This window comes from Chiloscyllium plagiosum, unplaced genomic scaffold (assembly GCF_037043375.1).
Source record: "Chiloscyllium plagiosum isolate Xiang-an unplaced genomic scaffold, Cpla_swu_hap1 HiC_scaffold_9, whole genome shotgun sequence".
Taxonomy (NCBI): Eukaryota; Metazoa; Chordata; class Chondrichthyes; order Orectolobiformes; family Hemiscylliidae; genus Chiloscyllium; species Chiloscyllium plagiosum.
Window position 1 is genome coordinate 60810840 of NW_028270147.1, and position 23709 is coordinate 60834548.

The 23709-nt window shown below is 41.0% G+C and overlaps 1 protein-coding gene across 11 annotated transcripts in view; it reads right to left on the reverse strand.

Moving 5' to 3' along the window:
* Positions 1 to 23709, reverse strand: part of sgip1a (SH3GL interacting endocytic adaptor 1a) — a 287174-nt gene that overhangs the window by 85327 nt on the left and 178138 nt on the right. For all 11 annotated transcript variants that reach the window (XM_087990679.1, XM_087990677.1, XM_087990683.1 and 8 more), the window contains one exon: positions 510 to 521. In XM_087990679.1, coding sequence (XP_087846805.1) covers positions 510 to 521 — 12 coding nt within the window. The remainder of the gene's footprint in view (positions 1 to 509; positions 522 to 23709) is intronic.

The following is a 23709-nucleotide window of genomic DNA, read 5'->3' on the forward strand; positions in this document are numbered from 1 at the left end:
TAACGAATAGAAAATAAATTATTTTGCCTTATAAATGAACAAGAGGTTGTCGCAAGGTAATTGTAGAGAAAAGGGTTGAGAACTCAAAAGATTCATCAACTCCTCTTCCAATTAAAAATCCTTAAAATACATATTTTTGACAATATCAAGTGATATTGGTTGTCATACAGATATGTGACTGTTTGTTTAAACTCCTGAATAACTGCAGGCCATCAGTTTAGTCATTTGTAATAAAATTATTATTTTAAAGTGGTTTGAAATTATACATACTCTTTGGCAGAACAATATAAATTATACGTTGGTAGGCAGTACAATGTGGTAAGAACATGAGAAGAATCTAAATAGCATTAATTTCTGTTGAGTTTTTAGTTGCTCTGCATAAGTTGCAGTCCAAAGCAATAAACATAATATGATTGAAAACCCCTTCTCTCAACGTACCAAATGATTTCAGAATGAACAAAAACTGAAGCATTCTAAATATACAAATCACAACAAACAGGGATACTCACTGGACTGCGCCTCTGTGATCGGCAAAAGGGAAGAGAGAAGAGATACCTGGTCAGAGAGTGATAGATTTGTGAACAACCCTTTCATTGTTAAAAGGTTAAAGTGCACATGAGTTTAATCATCAGAGTAAAGGAAGAATCTCACATTTTTAAAAAGGCAACTGTTCTATTAGATCTCATTCACAAATGCAGTACCTTAGGCTGGGAAAAGTGAACATTCAGTCTGAAATCTCAGTCCTATTTGCTGATCAATGGACTTAATGTCATGAAATCCAGAAGGAAAAACCAGTAAAAGGTGGTGACTGAGGCAAAATGATCTGACTCAAGTTGTACACTTCAAAATGGAGTTTTGGTATAACCAGGCAAAAGTGAGGACTGCAGATGCTGGAAACCAGAGTTTAGGTCAGAGTGGTGCTGGAAAAGCACAGGTCAGGCAGCATCCGAGGAGCAAGAAAATCGATGTATCGAGCAAAAGCCCTTCATTAGGAATTTGGTATAACCAGTACATTTGTTTCCCAGCATTACTGTTTTTTTTCTTATATTGGTTTTCCCTGACAAGTATCAAATTTAGATGTACTCCCTCTCACAACTCCTTGTCCCCCATCACATATCTTTCTTCATGTTGCATATATAATTTCCTGCTGGGAGGAACAATAGAGAAAGAAAAAGGTTGGGAAACACTGAAGTCTGATAAGTTTTAGTGCTGTGCTGGGGTTTTCAATAAACTATCAACAAGAAAAAATGTAACATTAAAAATACAGCCCAGGGTTTTCTACTTTACTACTGTCAACATATAATTTCCTGCTCATTTCTTTAATGCAAGGACAATCACAATCCTGAAACAGAAGGCCCTCGTCACATACCCTTTGGAGGGTAAGATTGCCAATATTTACACCTGATTTATAGATAGAGAGTGCGAGGGGGAACAAGTCTCACCAACGGTTAGCGTGGATATAGCCAGAGACTTACTTTTCAAACCTAAGTTCATTAAGCCTTACACCAGGAGTCACACTTCACTAAATTATCTCTTCCTGTCAGGTGTACGTTTTAAGGTTAAACAAACCTAAAAATTGAACTGTCTGCTCAAAACTACATAATGGCCACCCTTTCTTCACTTCAATGCCATTCTAGTCAGTTAGAAGTGTTCAGGACCAATGTTAAGTCTGGGCTCTAGAGGACATCTTTTCTTATCATTCCTTCTGCATCGTTATGTTTAAGAGTGTAGCTCTGAGCTAACTGCAGGAACAAAACGAGCGTCTTGACAGTTGGGATAAAAGGATAGGATATACAGGGAAGTAAAGACCCGATGATAAACAGATAAAGTCACAAAATAAGGGAAACGAATAGCAGATAGTTGAAAATTCTTAGCCGAAATGATTTTGCCATCAGTTGTCCGATAATTCAAAAGTTGTCTATCAAACAACTCGGAGGACTGTCAGACGTAAAGTTGCAGATTGAGATTTTATTTAGTGGCAAAAGCTTCAATGCTAATCCCTATTAAACCTAGACTAAAAAGAATGCTGATGGAATAAAATTTAAAGAGATAAAAGCTTGCACCTTAAGAGTTCAGGATAAGGATTAATATGTGATTCTTTCATGGAACATGGGGTCAGTTCTGACTCATACTACTCTGCTGGCTTTGTCAAATTGGTCATATTTATACTTATGGTAGGTCTTCTGGGCTCTGTGGGAAAATTTGCCTTGACAGCACAGAAAGGATGGTTGTGATAAGTTGTAGAGTCCTGCAGTGCTGTATTCCCAGTATCCACTGTGGTAATTAAAGAGGAGCAGAAAAATAATCAGATTCATTCAGATAGGATTAAAAGCCAGGTCTGTTCATTTGGAGAAACTTAGGATGGAATCTTATCGGGGTTTGAGTGATGTGGACGATGCTGGGAGTTGGACAACAATGTTAGTGAGGTCTATCTCAACATCAGGAGCATCTCATGCCATCTTTTACACTTTTGCTCAGTTTCTCGCTGGGCAGTGACAAGTTGGCAATTAAAGAGTATTATGACATGTTAAACATCTTATTTATAGCCCAACATGCATGAATATTCAACAAGGAGAAAGTGAGGAATGCAGATGCTGGAGATCAGAGTTGAAGAGTGTGGTGCTGGAAAAGCACAGCTAGTGGGGTAGCGTCCGAAGAGCAGGAGCGTTGACATTTCGGGCATAAGTCAATATTCAACTTCCTACCTTACCAAACATGCCAAATGAGCTGGATGTCGAGAAAGCTCAATACTGAACCCAGAGGAGGTAGCTGCTACCTTCAGCTTGCCATGTCCTCGAAAGGATCTCCTTTTTACCGAGGTGTAAAGAGCATCTCCAGGCATGCTCCATGGTCAATAGCTGTACGCACTCCTTGTCACAGACCCTGGCATCTGACATTGGCCAACCCTTCCCAACTACCATGGCACTATTTTGATAAAGTTGTAGGTTGCTCAGGAATCACAGACCTGCATTGCAGCCTGCAAGAGTGATAGCACTCACTGTAGCACAGACAATGTGCTCACAGGGTAGACCAGGATGTTTCCTAGGTCTGTGTGTCAATATCTGTTTCCAGTAGGTGCTCACAGGGTGCTTAAACCATCGTGTACTGTCCAGGTCAAGATGCCAGCATTTGATTCACATTGAGTGTATAAACTGTTGCTGTCTTCATTGCCCCTTGTCTTCCATTTTGCTGGCTGTCAATAAAAGCTCATGTTTGGATTAGTCCAGTATGGGATCTTCTCTTGCAAGATGCTGTTGACAACTGGGCATTGAACAAGGAGTAACAGGTACTCAGAGAGGATCTTCAGACAGGATCTAAGTAAGGAGAGGTAAACAGTGTGGCGTAGGTTTTAAATAGTGATGAGTAGAAGAGAGTGGGGTTGCATGTACCAGTATCATCATGATGCTCTATGTCATTGGCAGCTTGACCTTATAGCTACTGTGCCATTGTGCTGTTGGTGAAGGATAACACTGGATTGCCAACACTTAGCCTGGTGCACAGCAAACTCTTAAAATTGGCATAGTTGCAACATTGTTTGGCAGATATCTGCTGAGTGGAGTGTTTGGGAATGGCACATGATAACATGGGGCTATGATTGGATACAAAAGACATCATGGGGGCAGGGTTGAAAATTAATTGCGTGTTTGGTCAGTGATGTTGAGAAAGCCTACCAGACCTTGTGGCAGAAATCCCTCGAATACAATTGATGCAACTTGCACTTGCCAAAAAATTAAGGTTTAGTCCATAGATTTCAGGATGCACTAACAGGGTACTAACAAAACAATCAAACGATCCTATTAGAGTCATAGAGTTATACAGCACGGAAATAGACCCTTTGGTTCAACTCGTCCATGCTCACCAGATATCTGAAATTAATCTCATGCTATTTGCCAGCACTTGGCCCATATCCCTCTAAACCTTTCCTATTCATGTACCCATCCGGATGTTTTTAAAATGTTGTAATTGTACCAGCCTCCACCACTTCCTCTGGCAGCTCATTCCATACACGCACCACTGTCTGCGTGAAAACGTTTGCCTTGCGAATAGTCTTGGTCTTTTCCCCAGGGTAGGGGAGTCCAAAACTAGAGGACATAGGTTTAAGCTGAGAAGGGAAAGATTTAAAGGGGAGCTAAGGGGAAACTTTTTAAAGCAAAGGGTGGCATTCGTATGGAATGAACTGTCAGAGTGTTGGAAGCTGGTCCAATGTCAAGATTTTAAAAGGCCATCTGGATGGGGATATGAATAGGAATGGTTTAGAGGGATATAAGCCAAATGCTGGCAAATGGGACTAGATTAATTTAGGATATCTGGTCAGCATGAACGATTTGGACAAAAGAGTCCGTTTCCTTCCTGTACATTTCCATGATCTTATATATGTTACACAAGAGTGGAGATTCTAGGTGGAGATCACATTTTAAAGAAGATAAATGAAATAATATACTGAGCATGGTTCATGTTGTCTCCTGAACTAGCTGCAATTGCCAAAGAGAGTCAGAATTACTTTCCAGATGTTATCCTCCTTGGTGTTCAGCCTTTGTTTCTAAGTTTATTGATCTTTCCAAGAGATTAGTTGCTGCTGGTGTGTACATGATTTCTAATCATATTTCATACAATGCAAATATTCAGGCAAGACAAACAGGCAAGTCTTGTAATAATCAGTTTATGATGAATTGTATTGTCTTTTGGGTCACTTAAAAACTTTACCTATCAAAACAATGTTGAATTTCTGGAATAACCTTTTGGCCCTGGGGGATAATGTTGTCATGGGACAAATGGCAGAATTGTCAGCTTCAATTTATTACAAACATTACAAAATATAAATGTTTTACATAAAAGGCAAAGCTTGGTTACATTTTAAATGGATCAGATTTGTAAATTAATGCCCATAGGAAGAAAATAGCCTACTTGAGTTGTATGGATATAGTTCGAGACAAAGTAGTGAAATGTTAGGATTTCAATTGAAGCTAGTCAACATGTTCAACTTTTGTCTGTCTTCAAACGTTGTGGCAGATAACACTGTGGTGTTGGCACACCTGTCAATGGCCTTGATACAGCTGACCCGAAAGTTGGCAGAAATATGGGGAAGGTGCCTTAAATATATCAAAAATAAAGTGCCAGTAGCTGGTAGTGTGATAGGGAGCGCTGGATGCACCCCATTGAAAATTTTTAAAAATTGATCCCACAAGGTTTTAAAAACAGCAAATGAAGTACACCAAAAGAACTGAAGGATTTTTTCAAAAGCCAGAGAAGTAATTGTAATATAAACTGGAGTTATTTCAGGGTTCTAGTGGGAGCTGGAATAGTTTTGTTGAACTGTTTGAAGGCCCTCTAGAGTATAAACGTGGGGAGGGTCCCAACCAGAAATAGTCATCATCAAACGGTAATATACGACAGTAACATAACGATGTATACTATGTCTGTAGTACATGATTTTCTCTTCCAAGGTAGCATGTCTGACAACAAATTTTCTTCAAAAGAGTTATAAATCTATTTATCCCAATATTTCAATATACAATGTCTGAAACTTATCCTTTAAAAAGAGGAGAGACATGCAAGCAAAACTGCATGCTTCCCTTTTTCAAAAGCCAAAGCAGAGGAACCAGACGGCTCCTCTAAAGAGTGAAACATTTATTAGAAAAATGAAATAATAGATTTTCCCTCCCAGCATTTTGCATATTCACAAATAAAGGCCAGGTTTACATGAGAAACAGTTTGACAAATTATCTGCAAGCAGAATCTAATCTAATCTACAGAATAAAAATGATGCCCAACAGTAACATCACGTGTCATAATTGTGAAGACAATGGACAGCTCTTGGCCGGGGTGGGTGGGGGTGGGGGTGAAATATTGCTAAAACCTTTTCTGACTGTTGTGTCACTTTAAATGTTTTGTATAAAGGTAAAGCATTGTTAAATTTTTAAAGGATCTGATCAACATCTTCATATGGTTAATTCATTTACAGTTAATAGATTGTGCACTACATGACTGTTTAGTATGTCTTATTCATTCACTTTGCAACATCAATCCACTCAATCTGATTAAATTTACCAATTACAAATCACTCTTTCATTTCCAGCACAATGATTTGATTAAAGAAGCATTATCACTGTGACATCTTCAGACTTGATATTGTATTTCATGTTACATATTAATAGAAAATTACATTTTGTCATTTCCTTATGTTAAAGGATTTTTGACAATGTAAATTCTCAGATGAATCCTTTCAATCATAGCAAAAGGTTGAAACATGGCTGTTTTTCTAAGATACACATCTCTTCATAGGTATAGTACAGGTGCATGGTTCTGCAATTTTACATTTCAAAACACACAACGTTTTAGCCAAAGAGTGATGGTGCTAACTTATACTGATAGTTTGTGTTTTATGCTGTATGATAGGTGTGGACATGTGGTGCCTGGCGATGTAATGTTTTTTTCCGTATATAGGAATGAGTTAGTGTGATCAACTACCTCTTTCCCTTGTAGCATCAGGGTTTGTGTCTAGTCCAGACTGAAGGAAGAGTCTGTTCTTTTTGCCTGCTATGTGGGCCTATCGTGGAACACATTTTAATGCCGTTGTTAGCAACTTTGAGACCACAACATTTAGCCATCATAGCTTTTGCATTATGTTAGTTATCTCATTTAGAGAAATCAGAAAAGTGGATAACACAGGAACATTCTTCAGAGATTGGTGCACATCCCTCAACAGAGTACTGGAAGTTGTTCACTGCAATTGGCTGCATTACCCCTCGTGGTTGCTTGATGCAGACAATAGACAGAACCAGGGAAATGAGTTCCACTGCACTGCACTAAGTTCACTCTGTTCAGTAGAAATAAAGTTCCTTTTATTTGTCGTGATGATCCAGTTAGTGTGCATTGCTGAACATCTGTAACAATAAAGTGATCAGCTTCAAGAACTAGGAAACAGCAGCAAAGTTGAGATGGGGTATCTGTTTTGGGGAACTGATACTTTAAAGGAGAGAAGCCAACATGACAACTGGAGTTTGTCAGAGAAGGGCTACCCAGAGACAAACTGGGAATGTTTGGGTTGAAGAACCAATGGAGGAGTCAACTAGACCATGGATAAATGAATAGGTTAGCAATGAGAATCAGAAATCTCTGGGGCATTGAACATTTGATGGAGAATTTAATTCAGGGAGACTCAGAGGCAGCATTCAATGTTAAAGGGGGAGTACTGCACCTTTGAATGGAGATGGAAAGAGAAGAAAGCTGAAACCACTCAGGAAAGAAAGCAAAGACAATGAGCAAGTTTGAACTTGTTCATTACTCACTGTCCTTCACAAATAAGGGAAAAAGGCAGAAGTTAAGAAACAGGGGAAAAAAACTGCAGCAAATCCATGGGAAAGGTGGGTAATTGTGAGGCATAAAAGGGATGGAGTATTGTTCAAAAATTATCAAATGGGAGGAAGAAAAAAGTAGGACTGGGGTGATAGATGGCTGTTTGGCATTTCAATCACTCCAGAAGAGTATAAGGACAGGAAGCATAAGATAGTTAATGCTCTTTCCAACATGGAAACTCTAATGGATGATCTACTAATCCATGGATACATAGACACATTGGAAGAAATCACAGATCAACATTAAAATTATGCTACCAGATGAGCATAATGTTGAACAAAGAGAAAACTACAATGGAAGATACCGAAATGCAAGTACGTGAATCACGTACTGATGGCAAAAGGATTTTGCCCAGATCCTTACAAGTTGGAGCTGAAGCAGAGATGCAGAAACTGACAAATGGGATAGCAATATAATGAATGCTTGTATTTGTGAAATACTTAGCAAAATAGTCTAATTTGTTATCAGAATCTCTATGCAATCTCACTGCTAAGGAGGTGCAGTGATATCAGGACACAGAAGAAAGCAGCTTTCACTAGAATCAGACAGCTAGTGAGGACAATGCTAGTGCACAGGTATATGATGTCAGCAATGAATTCACCTTGCAGTGTGATGCCAGTTGGACAGAACTTGGAGCAGAACGAACAACTAGTTCCATTTGTATCCGGGGCACTAACACAAACCAAATGTGCTATACTCTGAGCATTTTAATCACACCAGTGAGAGAGAGAAAATATTACATCAGACTACCTCGATTTGCTCCAAAGCATCGACAGAGAGAGCTACTTCTTTTACAGGGATATTGTCAGGACATGACATAAAAGTTGGGAAAGCAGATGTTCATTGTTGACAAGCTCTTGACAGCATGTCAGTGATGTCATAAGTTGAAGATGCTAAGAGACAACATGAAATCTTCCAGATCCAAGATGAAGCAAAAACATAAACACTGTCTGGAAGTCATCAACTCAGCAGCGTTACTGATTTTGAAAGACAACTCCATGCTTAAATCAAGCAAACGCCAGTAAATGGAACTCTGCAAGTGCTAAAACAAATAGCAAAGAACAGATAGCCCGAGAGCACCAAAGATATACCTGTTACTATTCGATATCACTGGCATACAGAGTGGAAGTGATAGTCCAAAATGGAATCTTGTAAAATGTAAATGGAGTCATTTTCCTAATGGGGATGAGAAATGAGCTGTTCAAGCACATTTAACACAATTTCTTGATGGCTAGCATGAATCTGAGGAAGACAAGTGAAGTGCTCTACTAGTGACACCTGGCCACATTGGCCCATACAAAGTGTTTACCAAATACAAAAAGGTAAGCAAACTGAAGAGCTAGTTATGACCATGACAATCCAGACAGGCCATGGATGAAACCTGGGAAGACTTCTTCCCTCTTGCAGTAACTGAATATCTTATCACCATCAACTACTGATACTGGGAGACCAACTAACCAGCATGGGAAGGCGATGACCTTGTGACATTATCATTAGATTATTAATCCAGAAATTCAGCTAATGTTCTGGGGAGTAGGGGAATGCTGACAGGGGAGATGGTGGAATTCGACTGCAATAACAAAAAAATTGAATTAAGAAACTACCATCGACTATGAAACCCTTGTCAATTATTAGAAAAAAAGAATTGGGTTCACAAACGTCCTTCAGGATAGGACATCTGCCATCCTCACCTGGTCTGGCCTACATTGTAACTCCAGACCCACAGTAGCATGGGAGAATTTCAACTGACCTCCGAAATAGCCTAACAAGCCACTCAGTCGTATCAATTGCTACAAAATCTCAACAAAGAAATGAAATTAGATGAATTGCCTGGCATGAACCAAGGCACTGGAAAAGACAGTGACAGCAACTAACCCTGTTGACCTTGCAAATCCTCCTTACTAACAAAAACAGAAAGAATTGCAAATACTTTAAATCTGAGGAAGGGTCACTTGATCCATAACCTTAACGCTGACTTCTTTCCACAGACGCGGTCTGACCTGAGCTTTTCCAGCAATTTCTATTTTTGTTGCCTCCTTTCTAACAACTGGAGGCGAGAGCCAAAACTGGGTGAGCTGTCTTACAGACTAATCAAGCACCAGCCTGACATAGTCATATTCAAGGAATCATAACTTACAGACAATGTCACCACCACTACTACTCCTGGATATGTCCTGTACTATTGGCAGGACAGACCTAGCAGAGTTGGTATTGCCATGGTATATAGTAAGTAAGGAGCTGCTCTCAGATTCCGCAACATCAGTAAAGTTGAAGATGTTATCAACAGTGCTATCAAGCAACACCTGCTCAGTGGTGCCAGTTTCACCAGGGCCATTCAACTCCTGAACTCATTACAGCCTTGGCTCAAACCTAGACAAAAGAGCTGAATTCCAGAGGTGAGGTGAAAGTGACAGCCATTAACATCAAGGCCACATTCAAACCAAGTATGGCATTAGGAAGCCCTAGCAAAACTGGAATCTATGCAATCAGGAGGAAAACCCTCCACTGGTTCGAGTCCTTTATCTGACACATAGGAAAATGGCTGTGGTTGTTGGAGATCAGTCATCTCAGCTCCAAGGTATCTCTGCAGGGGTTCGTCAGGGTAGCATCCAAGGCCCAACCTTCTGCAATTGCTTCATCAACACCTTCCCTCCATCATAAGGTCAGAAGTAGGGATGTTTGTCAATGATTGCACAATGTTCAGCACCATTTGCAACTCCTCAGATACTGAAGCAGTCCATGTTCAAACGCAAAAGGATCTGGACAATATCCAGGCTTGGGCTGACAGGTGACATGCAACATTCATGCTACACAAATACCAGGCAATGACCATTTAAAACAAGAGACATCTAACCACTACCCCTTAGCATTCAAATGGTGTTACTATCACTGAATCCCTTACTATCAACATTGTTGGGGTTACCATTGACCAGAAACACAACTGGACTTACCATATAAATACAATGACTACAAGAGCAGGTCAGAAGTTAAAAATGCTGTGGCGAGTAACCATCTACAAGCACAAGTCAGGAGTGTAATGGAATACTTCCCACTTGTCTGGATGAATGTATCTTCAACAACCCTCAAGTACTTTGACACCATCCAATTTAAAGCAGCCCACTTGATTGGCACTACATCTATTCCTTCCATCATCGATGTTCAGTAGAAGTGCGTACTGTCTGCAAGATGGACTTCAGAAATTCAATAAATCTCCTTAGACAGCTCCTTCCACACCAATGACCATTTCCATTGAGAAGGACAAGAGCTGCAGATACGTGAGAACACCACCTGTAAAGTTAGTCTCCATATCACTCACTATCCTGACTTGGAAAAAGAAATCACTGTTCCTTCACTATGTCGCTGTGTCAAAGTCCTGGAATTCCCTCTCTAAGGGAGGGTCTACCTACAGCACAGGGACTGCAGCAGTTCAAGAAGGCAGCTCACCACCACCTTCTCAAGGGCAACTGGGAATGAGCAGTAAATGCTGACCCAGCCAGTGATGGCCATGTCTCATGAGGGACTAATAACATGTCAACCATTACCAGTGAGATTATAGAATACCTGAAACTACACCTCAATTATTGAGGCATTTTAGACATTGTGATGAATGCCAATAGACTAAATTCAAAAAAGTTTGCATTTTAGTCACTTCGTAGATGACTGGAAAATTGTCAAATTGTCAAAGTGTCTGAGGCAGCATTAAACACTCACCAAAGGGATCATAAATAAATTGAGCAAATTCAGCACAAACTTAGACAAGACAATCCCGGAGTGGAGAAATATACCTAATGAAAGCATGGAAAGTAGTCCAGTGTAAGGACTAATGTCACACTGTTAAACTACTCTTGCAAAAATGATGAATACTACTGAGGCCAGAAACAGAAACAAACTTGAGTGATAAAATCAATGTGAAATGACACAAAGCCAAATTTAACTTCGATTTAAAAAAATTTTGCCAGAAACGAGCATTGAAAAGCTAGTCAGATGCAAGTGGTCTCCATCGAAGTCCCACATTGCCATGTGGGTTGACTATGTAGAGCAGTTGAAACCTCGAAAATGAAAGACCGGATATATTAATTATTGCTAGAGACATACAAACACTAGAGATGCAGTTGCACATCCAAAAGGAGCAATATGGAACAATGCTCATTCTGGGAAGTCCACTGTTCCACAACAACAGAAATTGATCAGTATCACAGTTACCCTGGTAACATCCCTTGGCAAGGGAACAACACACCTCAGAAAAGGGTCATCACCCTGGGAATGAGCAGATACCAGAGGAACTGTCAAAAGTTAATGCACACGTGAACCATTAAAAGACCTGCATAATTGAAAAACCGTTATGCAATTCATATCTAGAAATGGACAAAAGTGGAACTGATTAAGGGTTAAACATTATCTTTTTAATAAATGACAATTTTCTTTGTAACCATGTCTATTCGTTAACGTGCATAACCTGTAACTGCAACTGATAGTGCCTGTAATTTTTTGTTTCTCAAAAAGGGCAAGTTTGGAGGAGAAATGGAATTGCATCCTGCAATTGGCCAGTTTTCTGTTTTCATGTGACCACTGCCACGGCTGTAAAGGTTTGTGTGTGCAGTCCAAGGCAGCCATTAAACACATTAGCAATGGACATTGGGACAATGGTCACTAGGAGTTTACAGAATAGGGCCAAACAGAAACAAAGTTGTGTTGCAGTACTAGGAGAGGAGAAGGAGATTAAGTGCAGATGTGAAAATGCCTTACAAATTTCCAAAACACAATTAGGATTTCTGTTTCTAGGTATGGGTACTGCAAAGTGTTTCTGTGTTGCTTCCAAAGAAAATATTTCCTTGCTCTTTGTTATTCTTATTGATATAGTGACTGAGAATGATAGAGTGAATAGAGGAATTGAGGTGCCATAGATTAGTCAAAAAAACATATTGAATCCCAATTCTCATATAAGCTATTTCCAGAAAAGATGAAAACTTGAAGCTTCCGGAAGAGTGTGTTACTGGGACAAACTTTAATAAAGATATTTATACCAGAAATATATGCAAAATGCAATAACATAATCTTTGGGGACTATTTAAATTTCTACGGACATTTTTTGGCCAAGTCTGAATTGCATTAAGTTTGGTGAAATAAAACTCACCACAAATCCACGCATGTTTCCTTCCTGTAACTTACCAAACTGGGCACCTTAATCGACATTTCTGACCCAAAGAAGAGAATCGCAGAGTATCTCTGTCTCACCTTATCACGTGATGTACCCAGAAAACTCACCACTCACTGGAAATCTGCCATAATATCAATGTCTCTTGTGGAACACTGGCTTTACTCATGGACAGAGATGTCTGATAATGGTAAGTTAGCACTGATGTCTCAACATGAACCCGGAGGTCCTGATTGAAGGAGCGGTGCATTCTTTTCTTGGAGAAGGGGCAGAGAGGGCCACGCCACTGCACAATGTCAGTCTGGTCAGACATGACCACCCTGCTCAGTGCCCTATCCAGGATTCAAATGACTTGGCAGCAGCATTAATAGAATGACTTTTGCTGTGCCTCTAGAATAAGTGCCTACTCTGATCTTTTCTATCTCACACTGACTCTATCTCTCCTATTGAAGTCACCTTCCACCAAGGCTTGAGCTATGTCAACCCCTTGGTTGCATGTAACACCTTTACCCCACTTACTCACTTTATCTCCCATCTACTTTCAACAGTAATCCTGCATCCTGTTTCTGCTAATTCCTCATTGCCCTGGAAAATCTCACCACCTTTGCCCCATATACACTAACATTAATAATTCAGCCATCCATATGTTTAAAACCCATCTGCCCTTATTATAGGATGGACACCGCACAACAGGTAGGAGCGAAGGTGAATAGGGTGTGGCTGTTCTGGCTGTCAGTGCCTTTACACACCATAAAGAGAGGGCAGTCGCCCTCAGTGAAGGGGACCAGGACAGATCCAGTGCAGATGCAGAGACATCTATATCCCTGCTATTGGGCAAGTATAACTTGTAGTAACATTAAAACACTGACTCACCAAGCCATAGTATAGCATCAAAGTATAGTATACAGTGTGGAAACAGGCTATTTGGCCAAGCAAGCCCACATCGACTCTCTGAAGAGCATCATACCCTGACTCATCAGCATCCTTGCCCCCCAACCCCACCACCCTGTTAATGTAACATGCCTGGATTTGTGGTGAGTTTTATTTCACCAAATATTAATGTAACTGCGCATTCCCCATGGCTAATCCACATCCCTGGACACTGGGCGATTTTCACATGGTCAATCCCTCTAACCTGCACATCTTTGGACTGTTGGAGGAAACTACAGAAGCTGGGGGAAACCCATGCAGACACTGGGAGAACATGCAAACTCTACACACTTGAAATTGGAATTAGACCTGTGTCCCTGGCACTGTGAGGCAGCAGTGTTAACCACTGAACCACTGTGCCAGCCTGTGAGTAGAATTATTAAGTGGTGTAAGGAGCTATTCAATTCAGAATACAGAGGAACCTCGATTATCTGAAGGGCACAGGCAGTGAGTATTTCATTCGGTTAATCGAATCCTGGAAAACGTAGTGAGTCAAGCATCGGGACCTTGCGATCTTGTTCGGATAATCTGAAATTCGGTTAAAATCAAATGCCAAATAAATCAATGTTCATCTGCATATACATTGTACATGGAAATTAATGTGTGTTTGAAGCAGTTTATTTTTGAGTGTTTATAGAGAAAAAATTCATACAATTTTTACATGAATTCTTCACATGGAAACATTTTTATTAAAAAATCCCAATTCTTCATGTTTCACTTTAAAAATAAAAAGTCACTGAAGGCTGGATAAAATCATAGGATATGGACTTCTTTTCTGAACCGTCCTTCAGAAGACAGCCAATTGTGTACATACATGCTAATGGATGCTGCTTTTGTACTTTTTCTCCTGGTATTGGTAATGACTTGAAAGATCTTTTAATTCCTTTATTTGTCTATTTAACACTTTATAGAATATTAGATTAAATTACTAAGTACGAGCAACTCATCAAATCATAAACATTGCCCGAAACATCAATTTTCCTGCTCCTCGGATGCTGCCTGACCTACTATGTTTTTCCAACACCACTCTAATCTAGACTCTGATCTCTAGTATTTGCAGTCCTCACTTTGCCATATTTTATATCACGTTAATTATAGCATTATAAACTATGGGCTGGATCATACCAACAATGAGCTGTGTCAATTTTAGCCCTGAACCCTTGGAGCAAGCCCGGAGATGTTGGTGATTGATGAAGGTCCAAATGAGCAAGCCGCAACCTGGTGTCACAAGGTTACTGCTCTGACTTCAATGTTGGGAATTGTCACCGTCTGGTTTCTATTTTTTTTTCAGTTGCCTGACCTCAGGAGGCTCTCATCTCCTGATTATATATTTTATATTAAACAATACACAGTTTACAAAACAATTAACATTAGCAGCTGTAAACAGAGAAACAGTAATTTTACAAGGGAGAGGAATGGCAAAGCCAGGCCCCAAACCCTAACGTTCAACCAGTTTTCAGGGAAATGAGGACAAACCTCAAATCCCAGTTTCATTCATTACAACACAGTAACAATGACATTGTACATATAAGACAGTCAAATTACAGTAAAAAAAGTTAATCTAATACAGACCGCTAGCAAACCCACCTGTCCCTCCCACCTTCCGGCCACTCTAAGGCAGCCCACCCCTACGCCCCTTCTGACTCTCGGTCCACTCCCTGCCCCTTCCGGCTTTCGGTCTGCCCTGACAACTTCCTGGCGGACTGTCTGGTTTCTATTTGGTGGATGGGAGAATGAGAAACTGATGATCAATGAGCTGAAATGAATTATCATGAGGATGTTAATGCATCCAAATAGGATTCTCAGCATTCAGTGTTTATTTGGAAATTGGGACTTCATTGTTTTTTTTTTAAAACTCTCAACAGTATGAAGCTTCTCAGTGCTGGTCAATTCTCCCAATTTTCTTGCCAATGTCCAAATCATTCCAGGCTGGGAAGATTCTGCCCAGTACTTTGTAGAAGATATCTTCATTCTTTTCAAATAAAAAAACTGATTGATTGAATTTTGAAGATCTGAAGCCATCTCCATACTGCAGCAGGCACTGCCTCCAATCAGTGGCTGCAACAGTTTCTGCCTTTTGCGTCTGACAGCTGCAGCAGTGGAGAGGCAGCCAGAGGAGATCTCCTCGACTTTGGTGGGAAAGCCCATTCAGTGCAAGGAAGCGACACTTGCAAAGCAACCCACTGTACTCCCGTTAGCAGCAACACCAACAGGTTGGTGCACTTCGTAGCTGAAGAGAGTGTAAAATGGGAGACTGCTGAGGACTTTACACACACAGATTGATGAGGGAGAAGTGTTCTAAACCACTAGCACTTGGAGGCATCCTAGTCCCGGGGCAGGCTCCCTCCACCCCATCCGAGTAAGAGGGTGGGAAAGCTTTGGTTGGGACATATGGCATACATGGGTGGCACTGATGGACATAGTGGGAGTTTGTGGTCAATGTTTGTTTTTCACTATTAATCTGGTTGCCAGTGTCTCTGTGTGGGGCCTAGGGTGTGCCTTGTGATAACACTCCTTGGTCCTTAAGGATATGTTATGCCAGGGGTATAAATGGAGCACAATGACATTATGTGTGTACACAACACTGGATCACCCCACACTTCAACATTGATAGGTTGGCTGTGTGCATAGGAGTATCTCTCAGGCAGTTCCCCAGCAGCATCAATATCAGGGGAGGTAGCACATACAGTGAGGGTCAATGCTGCACATTGGTTATTGGTTAGGGAGTACACGGCCTGTGTCATCAATAGCTCATGTGTGTGACACCAATGTTCTTCCCCTGTGAATGGCCAGTGACAGATGCAGCTCCCTCCTTCACATCTCAGCTCATTTACCCCTCTCATTGTGAGTGTTCCTGGACAGTATGCTTCATGATGGAAATGATTCTAAACTGTCCTGTTCTTCGCCACTACTTTGAGCATCACCGTTAAATGTATCAATAAAACCCTAGCATCGCCCTCTCCCCTTCATCCCGCAGGTGCCCATTGGGTCAACTTCACATTTCCCTACATCACCTAAACCAGATAAATGTGCCTATACCTACCTCAATTTCCCCCTCTCCGCCATACAACTACTAAGCCTCTTCCCCTTCAACATCTGTCAACTGTGGCAACAAGACAACCACTTATCTGGTGTGTGACCTGACCAATGCTAGTCCAAGGCAAGGCACTAGGTAAATGCATACTGAGAGCGCAAGGGAGCAGCCTGATCCACACCATTGCCTGGGTGTCTCTCCTTGTGAGACTACTAAACCCACGAAGCCATGCATTGTTGGTTGCTGATGTGCTCTTCTCCAGAAGGGTGAGATGACAGGGCACAATGCCGCGGCATTGCATTGAAGCCAGGCTGTTGGCGATGGTATCTGACTTTCAGAGGGCCAATGTCCATGGTTAAAAAGGTACATATGGCTGGTACTTGTGGGTCTGCAGTTTGCCATGCACAACATCAGGGGTTATTTGGAGCATGTGGTGAGCTGAACCCACCAGGTACCTGCTCCGATTTTCATGTTGAGCTTTCCCCACAGCAAATTTACATCATGGGTTTGTTGATATCATAACTTGAGGGGAGTTGGGCTGTTAAAAAGTCGTTTAGCTAACAATAAAGAGTGTGAATAGGGAGCTCACTGCTCGCTGGGAAGAATCTCACCAGACTACTTGAACAGGTGGAAGGTGAGATGATCTTGATACCGAGATGACAATCATGCTGATTCTGCCACACATCTCACCCTAGCACACACTGTCCAGTTGCTTTTAAGATTCTGCCTGGTGTTTATGATGTTATGAATAAAATTAAAATACTTCATACCAATATTCATAGCTTTGCCACTTACAAAAGTCAGGAAAAATTCTTTGAATGATCGGCTTGGTTAGTTTGGTGGTATTTTCCAATTGATGTTGATAGTTTTGCCTATCCTGGTTTCAGAAACTATAGGACCAGTTACAACTCCATCTGCCTAAGCAGGAATTAGGTGACTATACCCTAAATCTAGAGAGCTGCATCTTCTGCTCTGATCCTGCTAATTTTCATTTTGCCAAGGCTGTTTAAGGGTCAGTCAGTGTACCTGCTTGAATGGGAGTTAATGCTCCCTCTAACTATTTGCTGTTTATGGCTGATTGCACTGGTCAGACCAATGTGTGAGAGATTTAAAATATATTGTAAAAATAATATTGCTTGTCTATGGCTTGTTTGTCCCTACATTACATTCCAGATTGTTGTGCAGTCACACACCTGAATAGATTAAAAGGGGAATACTGGGTGGAAATTGCATTAAATTCAGAAACCAAGGTCCTATTTGATTCAATTGTCTCCAAATAGTTCTACAGGAAAACATGGGTGGCAGTCACATTCATTCTCTGCAATGAGCTAAAACAGACCCTTGTGTATTTTGATTGAGTTGATTAATTTAGTCAAAGGCTATTTAAATCAATAAGCATATTTAACTCATCAGCAAATAACTATTTCAACCGATGCTACAGTCAAACATTTAATTCAAATGAAAGGAATTGAGGAGGTATTGTTGTGTAATTATCACGGGATTTTTTAGGACCTTCTTGACCTACATGTCATGCAACAAGTGAAAAACTGAAAGGCCAACCATGTTGATCATAAAGAATGAAAAAGAAATAGGACCAGATAGCCTGGGTTTAAGTCCCACTTACTGGGAAAATGGGTTATGACACTTTAGAATAGGTTAACTACAAATACCTACATCCACCTTGCTCAATAGGGATAAGGTCACTGGAACAGTAATCCAGAACCCAAGCTACTCTTGTGGTACTTTCCCTACCTCCAAACCATGGGGGGGGTCTGTGATCTCATCTGTGTCATAATTTGTCTGAAGATTTTTAAAACCTATTAGCTACACAAAAAAGAATAAATCGTTAATAAATACATTAAAGAAATTTGTGTGTTTAAGTTGGAAAAAATTATTTGTCACAATTCATTAAAATCCCACGAGTTCCAGTCAAACTTCAAGCGAATCAGACCTACACAAAACCTTAAAGGAAAATTAGGAATTGCCAAAAGTAGACAGTTGACGAAGATCAAATTAACTTGTAATCTTTAATCAAAGTCTTGACAGGATGTTGGTCAGGCCACTTTTGGAATACTGTGTGCAGTTCTGGTCTCCCTCCTATCAGAAGGCTGTTGTGAAACTTGTAAATCTTTTCTGAACCCTTTCAAGGATGTTGTCAGTGAGAGAGGGTTTGAGCTATAGGGAGAGGCTGAATAGGCTAGGGCTGTTTTCCCTGGACCAGAGGCTGAGGGGTGACTTAGAGGTTTATAAAATCATGAGGGGCATGGATAGGGTAAATCAACAAGGTCTTTTCCCTGGATTGGGCGAGTCCAGAACTAGAGGGCTATTGGTTTAGGGTGAGACAGGAAAGATTTAAATGGGACCTAAGGGGCAACATTTTCACACAGAGGATGATGAGTGTATGGAATGAGCTGCCAGAGGAAGTGGAGGAGGCTGGTACAATTACATGGGTATATGAATAGGATGAGGGGTCAGGCAGTATTTGAGGAACAAGAAAATTGATGTTTTGGGTGGAAGCCTATCAAGAGCATTCTGTCTGGATGTATCACTACCTGGTATGGCAACTGTACCATTCAAATCCAGACAATCGCAAAGGCCAACCTCCCATCTAGCGAATCCATCTACCAGGCCTGCTGCCAAGGAAAGGCCGCCGGCATTCTCAAAGATCCATCCCATCCTGGCAACGTTTTTCTACAACCTCTACCATCGGGGGAAGGTACAGAAGCCTGAACACATGCACCAGCCAGTTTCAAAACAGTTTCTATCCTACTGTTGTTAAAATACTGAATGGACCCAAACTCTTAACATTCACCTGTACCTGTGTTTTTGGTTTTGCCACTTTTACCGATTATTTACTTATCTATGCTACTTAACTCTGATCTGCCTGTTTTGCTCACAAGACAAAGCTTTTCACTGTGCCTCAGTACACGTGACAATAACTTCAATGCAATTCAATTCAAGCCCTTCATCAGGGCTTTCTGATTCCACACTCCTGGTCACTGTCAGAGTCAGACTACAGCATAAAACAGACCGTTCGGTACAACCCCTCCATGCCGACCAGATATCCTAAACTAATCTAGTTCTGTTTGCCAGCACTCAGTCCATATCCCTCCATGTCCTATTCACATGGGAGAAAGTGAGGACTGCAGATGCTGGAGATCAGAGTCAATGAAAGACAAAATGCAGTAATCAGATAAGGCTGCATATATAGTGCAGGTTTGTATGGGTTGTTCAGGTCAGAATGTATCACAAATACCATTTTGTCAGTAGTATTGTAACTGTGTGATAAGTAGATATGAGGGAGAAAATTCATAAAATGGAGCAGTTTCTGCAGCAATTAGTATCTTGCATCAAAAAAAAGATATAAATATGCATTGGTTGTAGATTCTTTTCTTGCCAAAGACCTCTCTTTTTGTAAGATATTTCATCATGTCTTCAAGCGACATAAAGCACGTGGGAAACTCTTGTTCAAAGTGCTAAGAGCTGTATTTCTAAGTAGGCAATACCCAGAATAGGGTTTGCATGCACTATAATATGTCATTGGAGAGAATCTGGTCATTTTGTTCTGTAATCAAGATAGAAAATGGAAGGGCGGTTGTTATGGCAACATTGAACACCAGAGATACTGTGGCCTCATTTATTCATTGTTAATGCTGAACCTCAGTCTGAAGCAAGTAGCTGTTGAAAACTGCTTGAATATCAAACCTGGCATTCATTTTTAAACTTATGCCGTTCAAAAAATATTTGACTTTTCAACATTACAGTTCTTCAGACTAAGGGATTATACAGTGACTGATTATAGGAGAGCAAACTAAAACCAGTCATGAGGATTAATGTTCTAGGGTGTATTGTTCTCATGGAAATGATGCACTTGTTACTAAAATGGCAATTGCAATAGGATTAAACGAAACATTTATTTTGCATGATTTTTAAATGAGGACAAGTCAAAGTAATTTTCCTAGGAAAGGAAATATATCAAAGCAGCATAACAAGATAAAAGACAAAACGGACAGTGGAGAGGAAAGGGTAATTGAAGATCATGTTAGATGCAGATGTACTGGTCTGTAAGACAGAAGACAATCAAAGGCACGTCTGTTTTAATTTTAAATTGTGTGCCGTGGGTCTGGCTACGGCTACACACAAGCTAAGGATATTATAGTTCAGTAATAAGTAATTATCCTAGAAATTCAATGGTTTTGTACCAATTTTCCAGATTCAAACCACGTAGCACATTAGAACATAACAGCACAGGTTATAGGCCCTTCAGCCCACAATGTTGTGCTGAACTAATGTCTTCTGCCTGCCCATGATCTATATCCCTCCATCCCTCGTGTTTTTATGCGCTTATTTAAAATCCACTTAAACGCCCCTCTTGTAACTACCTCCACCACTACCCCTAGCAGCACGTTCCAGGCACTGACCACTGTGTAAAAAAATCTCACCCCTCACATCTCTTTGAACTTTGACTCTTACCTTAAAAGCATGCCACCTAGTATTAGACTTCTCAATCTGGGAAAAAGATTCTGACCATCAACCCTACCTATGCCTCAATTTTTAAAAAATTATAATTTGTCCAATCGTCCAAAATGTAATTGCAGTCTGGAAGTGCATGATCTGTCCTACAGGTGAAAACAGAAATACAGCCATCCAGGGTCTGTTCTTCATTAATTCATGCTTGTCATCACTGGCTAGCTCAGCGTTTAGAAGCCATTTGTAATTGTGCTGCAGCAAGTGGTGGTGAGCTACCTTTTCAAATCACTGCGGTTCTTGGAGTATAAAGACACCCATAGCGCTGTTAGGGAGGCAGCTCCAGGAATTTGAATCTTTGACAGTGAAGGAATGGCGATATAGTTCCAAATCAGGATGGGACGTGGCTTGGAGGGGGACTTATAGCTGGTGTCCCCATGTGTCAGTTGCCCTTCCAGATGTTCCAGTTTATGGATTTGGAAGGTAGTGTCAAGGGAGGTTTGGTGAGCTGCTGCAGTGCATCTTGTCAGTGATGCACAATGCTACCATTGTGTCAATCATGAAGGGTAGAAATGTTGAATGTGTTGGATGAGATGCCAGTGAAGTGGGATGCTTTGTCCTGGATGGTGTCAAGTTGAGTGTTGTTGCAGCTGTACCCATCAAGTGTGAAGTATTCCATCACACTCCTGATTTGTGCCTTGTAGATGCATGTAGGCTTTGAGGAGACAGAAGGTGAGCTATTATACAGTCACAGATCTATTGCATGGAAACAGACCCTTTGGTCCAACTCTTCCACACTGACCAAGTATCCCAAACTAATCTAGTCCGATTTGCCAGTGTTTGGCCCACATCCCTCTAAACCCTTCCTATTCTTATACCCATCCAGATGCCTTTTAAATGTTGCAATTGTACCAGCCTCCACAACTTCCTCTGGCAGCTCATTCCATACATGTACCACCCTCTGCATGAAAATGTTGCCCCTTTGGTCCCTTTTATATTTTTCCCCTCTCACCCTGAACCTATGCTCTCTAGTTCTGGACTCCCCCACCCCATGGAAAAGACTTTAACTATTTACCCCATCCATGACCCTCATGACTTTATAAACCCCTGTAAGGTCATCCCTCAGCCTCCCAATGCTCCAGAGAAACCAGCCCCAGCCTATTCAACCTTTCCCTATAGCTCGAATCCTCCAATCCTAGCAACATCCTCATAAATCTTTTCTGAACTTTTTCAAGCTTCACAACATCCTCGAAGGAGATGAGAATTGAATGCAGCATTCCAAAGGTGGCCTCACCAATGTTCTGCGTCATGACTTCTCCACTCTGATACTCAAAGCACTGACCAATAAAGGCAAGCATACCAAATACGTTCTGCACTCCCCTGTAACTTCACTGTCAAGGAACTATGTACCTGCACTCCCAGGTCTTGGTTTGGCAACTCTCTCAGGACCTTAAAGTGTACAAGTCCTGCCCTGATTTGCCCTACCAAAATATAGCAACTTGCACCTATCTAGATTAAAATCTATCTTCCACTCCTCGGTCCATCAACCTTTTCACTGTCCACTTCACCACCACCAATTTTGGTATCATCTGCAAACTTACTAACTAAACCTCCTATGTTTACATCCAAATTATTTACATAAATGACAAAGAGCAGCAAACCTTGTGGCATTCCACTGGTCACAGGCCTCCAGTCTGAAAAACCACCTTCCACCACCACCCTTTCCTATCTTCTAGCCAAATTTTGTATCCAAATGGCTAGTTCTCCCTGTATTTCATGTGATCTAACCTCATTAACCAGTCTTCCATTTGGAACTTTGTCGAATGCCTTACTGAAGTCCATATAGACAATGACCACCCCTCTGCATTCGACAATCCTGTTCTTCACTTCTTCAAAAAACCTCATTCAACTATTCCTGCAGACTTATGAAAATCTGGCCTACTTTTGTAGCCACAATTTTCAAATGGCTGGTTCAGTTCAGTTTCTCAATGATAATCCCCAAGATGTTGCTAGTGGGGAATTCAGCGGCAGCAGTGCTATTCAGTGCCAAGCTTTGATGGTTAGATTGTTTCTTTATGGGGATGCTATTGCCTGGCAATTGCTTGGGCATGAATGTTACTTGCCAGTTATGAGCCGAAGCCTGAATGTTGGCCAGGCCTTATTGCATTTGGACAGTATTCTCTGTGTCTGAGAAATTGTAAATGGTACCAAACATTGTGCAAAACATTAGCAAACATATCACCTCTGATTAAAAAAAAACAAAAAAAAAAAACTGTGGATGGCGGAAATCAGAAACAAAAAAACAAACAGAAACTGCTGGGAAGAAGAAAAAAAAGAGTCAGGTCTGGAACGGGTCTGAAGCAAAGGTCACCAGACCAGAAACATTAACTCTGATTTTTCTCCACACATGCTGCCAAACCTGCTGGGGGTTTTTCACCAATTTCTGTTGCTTTTGATCCCACCGGTTTCCTCCGGGTGCTCCGGTTTCCTCCCACAGTCCAAAGATGTGCAGGTCAGGTGAATTGGCCAAACTAAATTGCCCGTAGTGTTAGGTAAGGGGTAAATGTAGGGGTATGGGTGGATTGCGCTTCGGCGGGTCGGTGTGGACTTGTTGGGCCGAAGGGCCTGTTTCCACACTGTAATGTAATCTAATCTAATCTAAAACCTCTGATCACATAGTGGAGAGAAGGTCACTGTTGAAGCAGCTGAAGGTGTTTGAACCTAAAACACTTCCATGAGGATCTCCTGCAGAGCTACCCTGGATCTG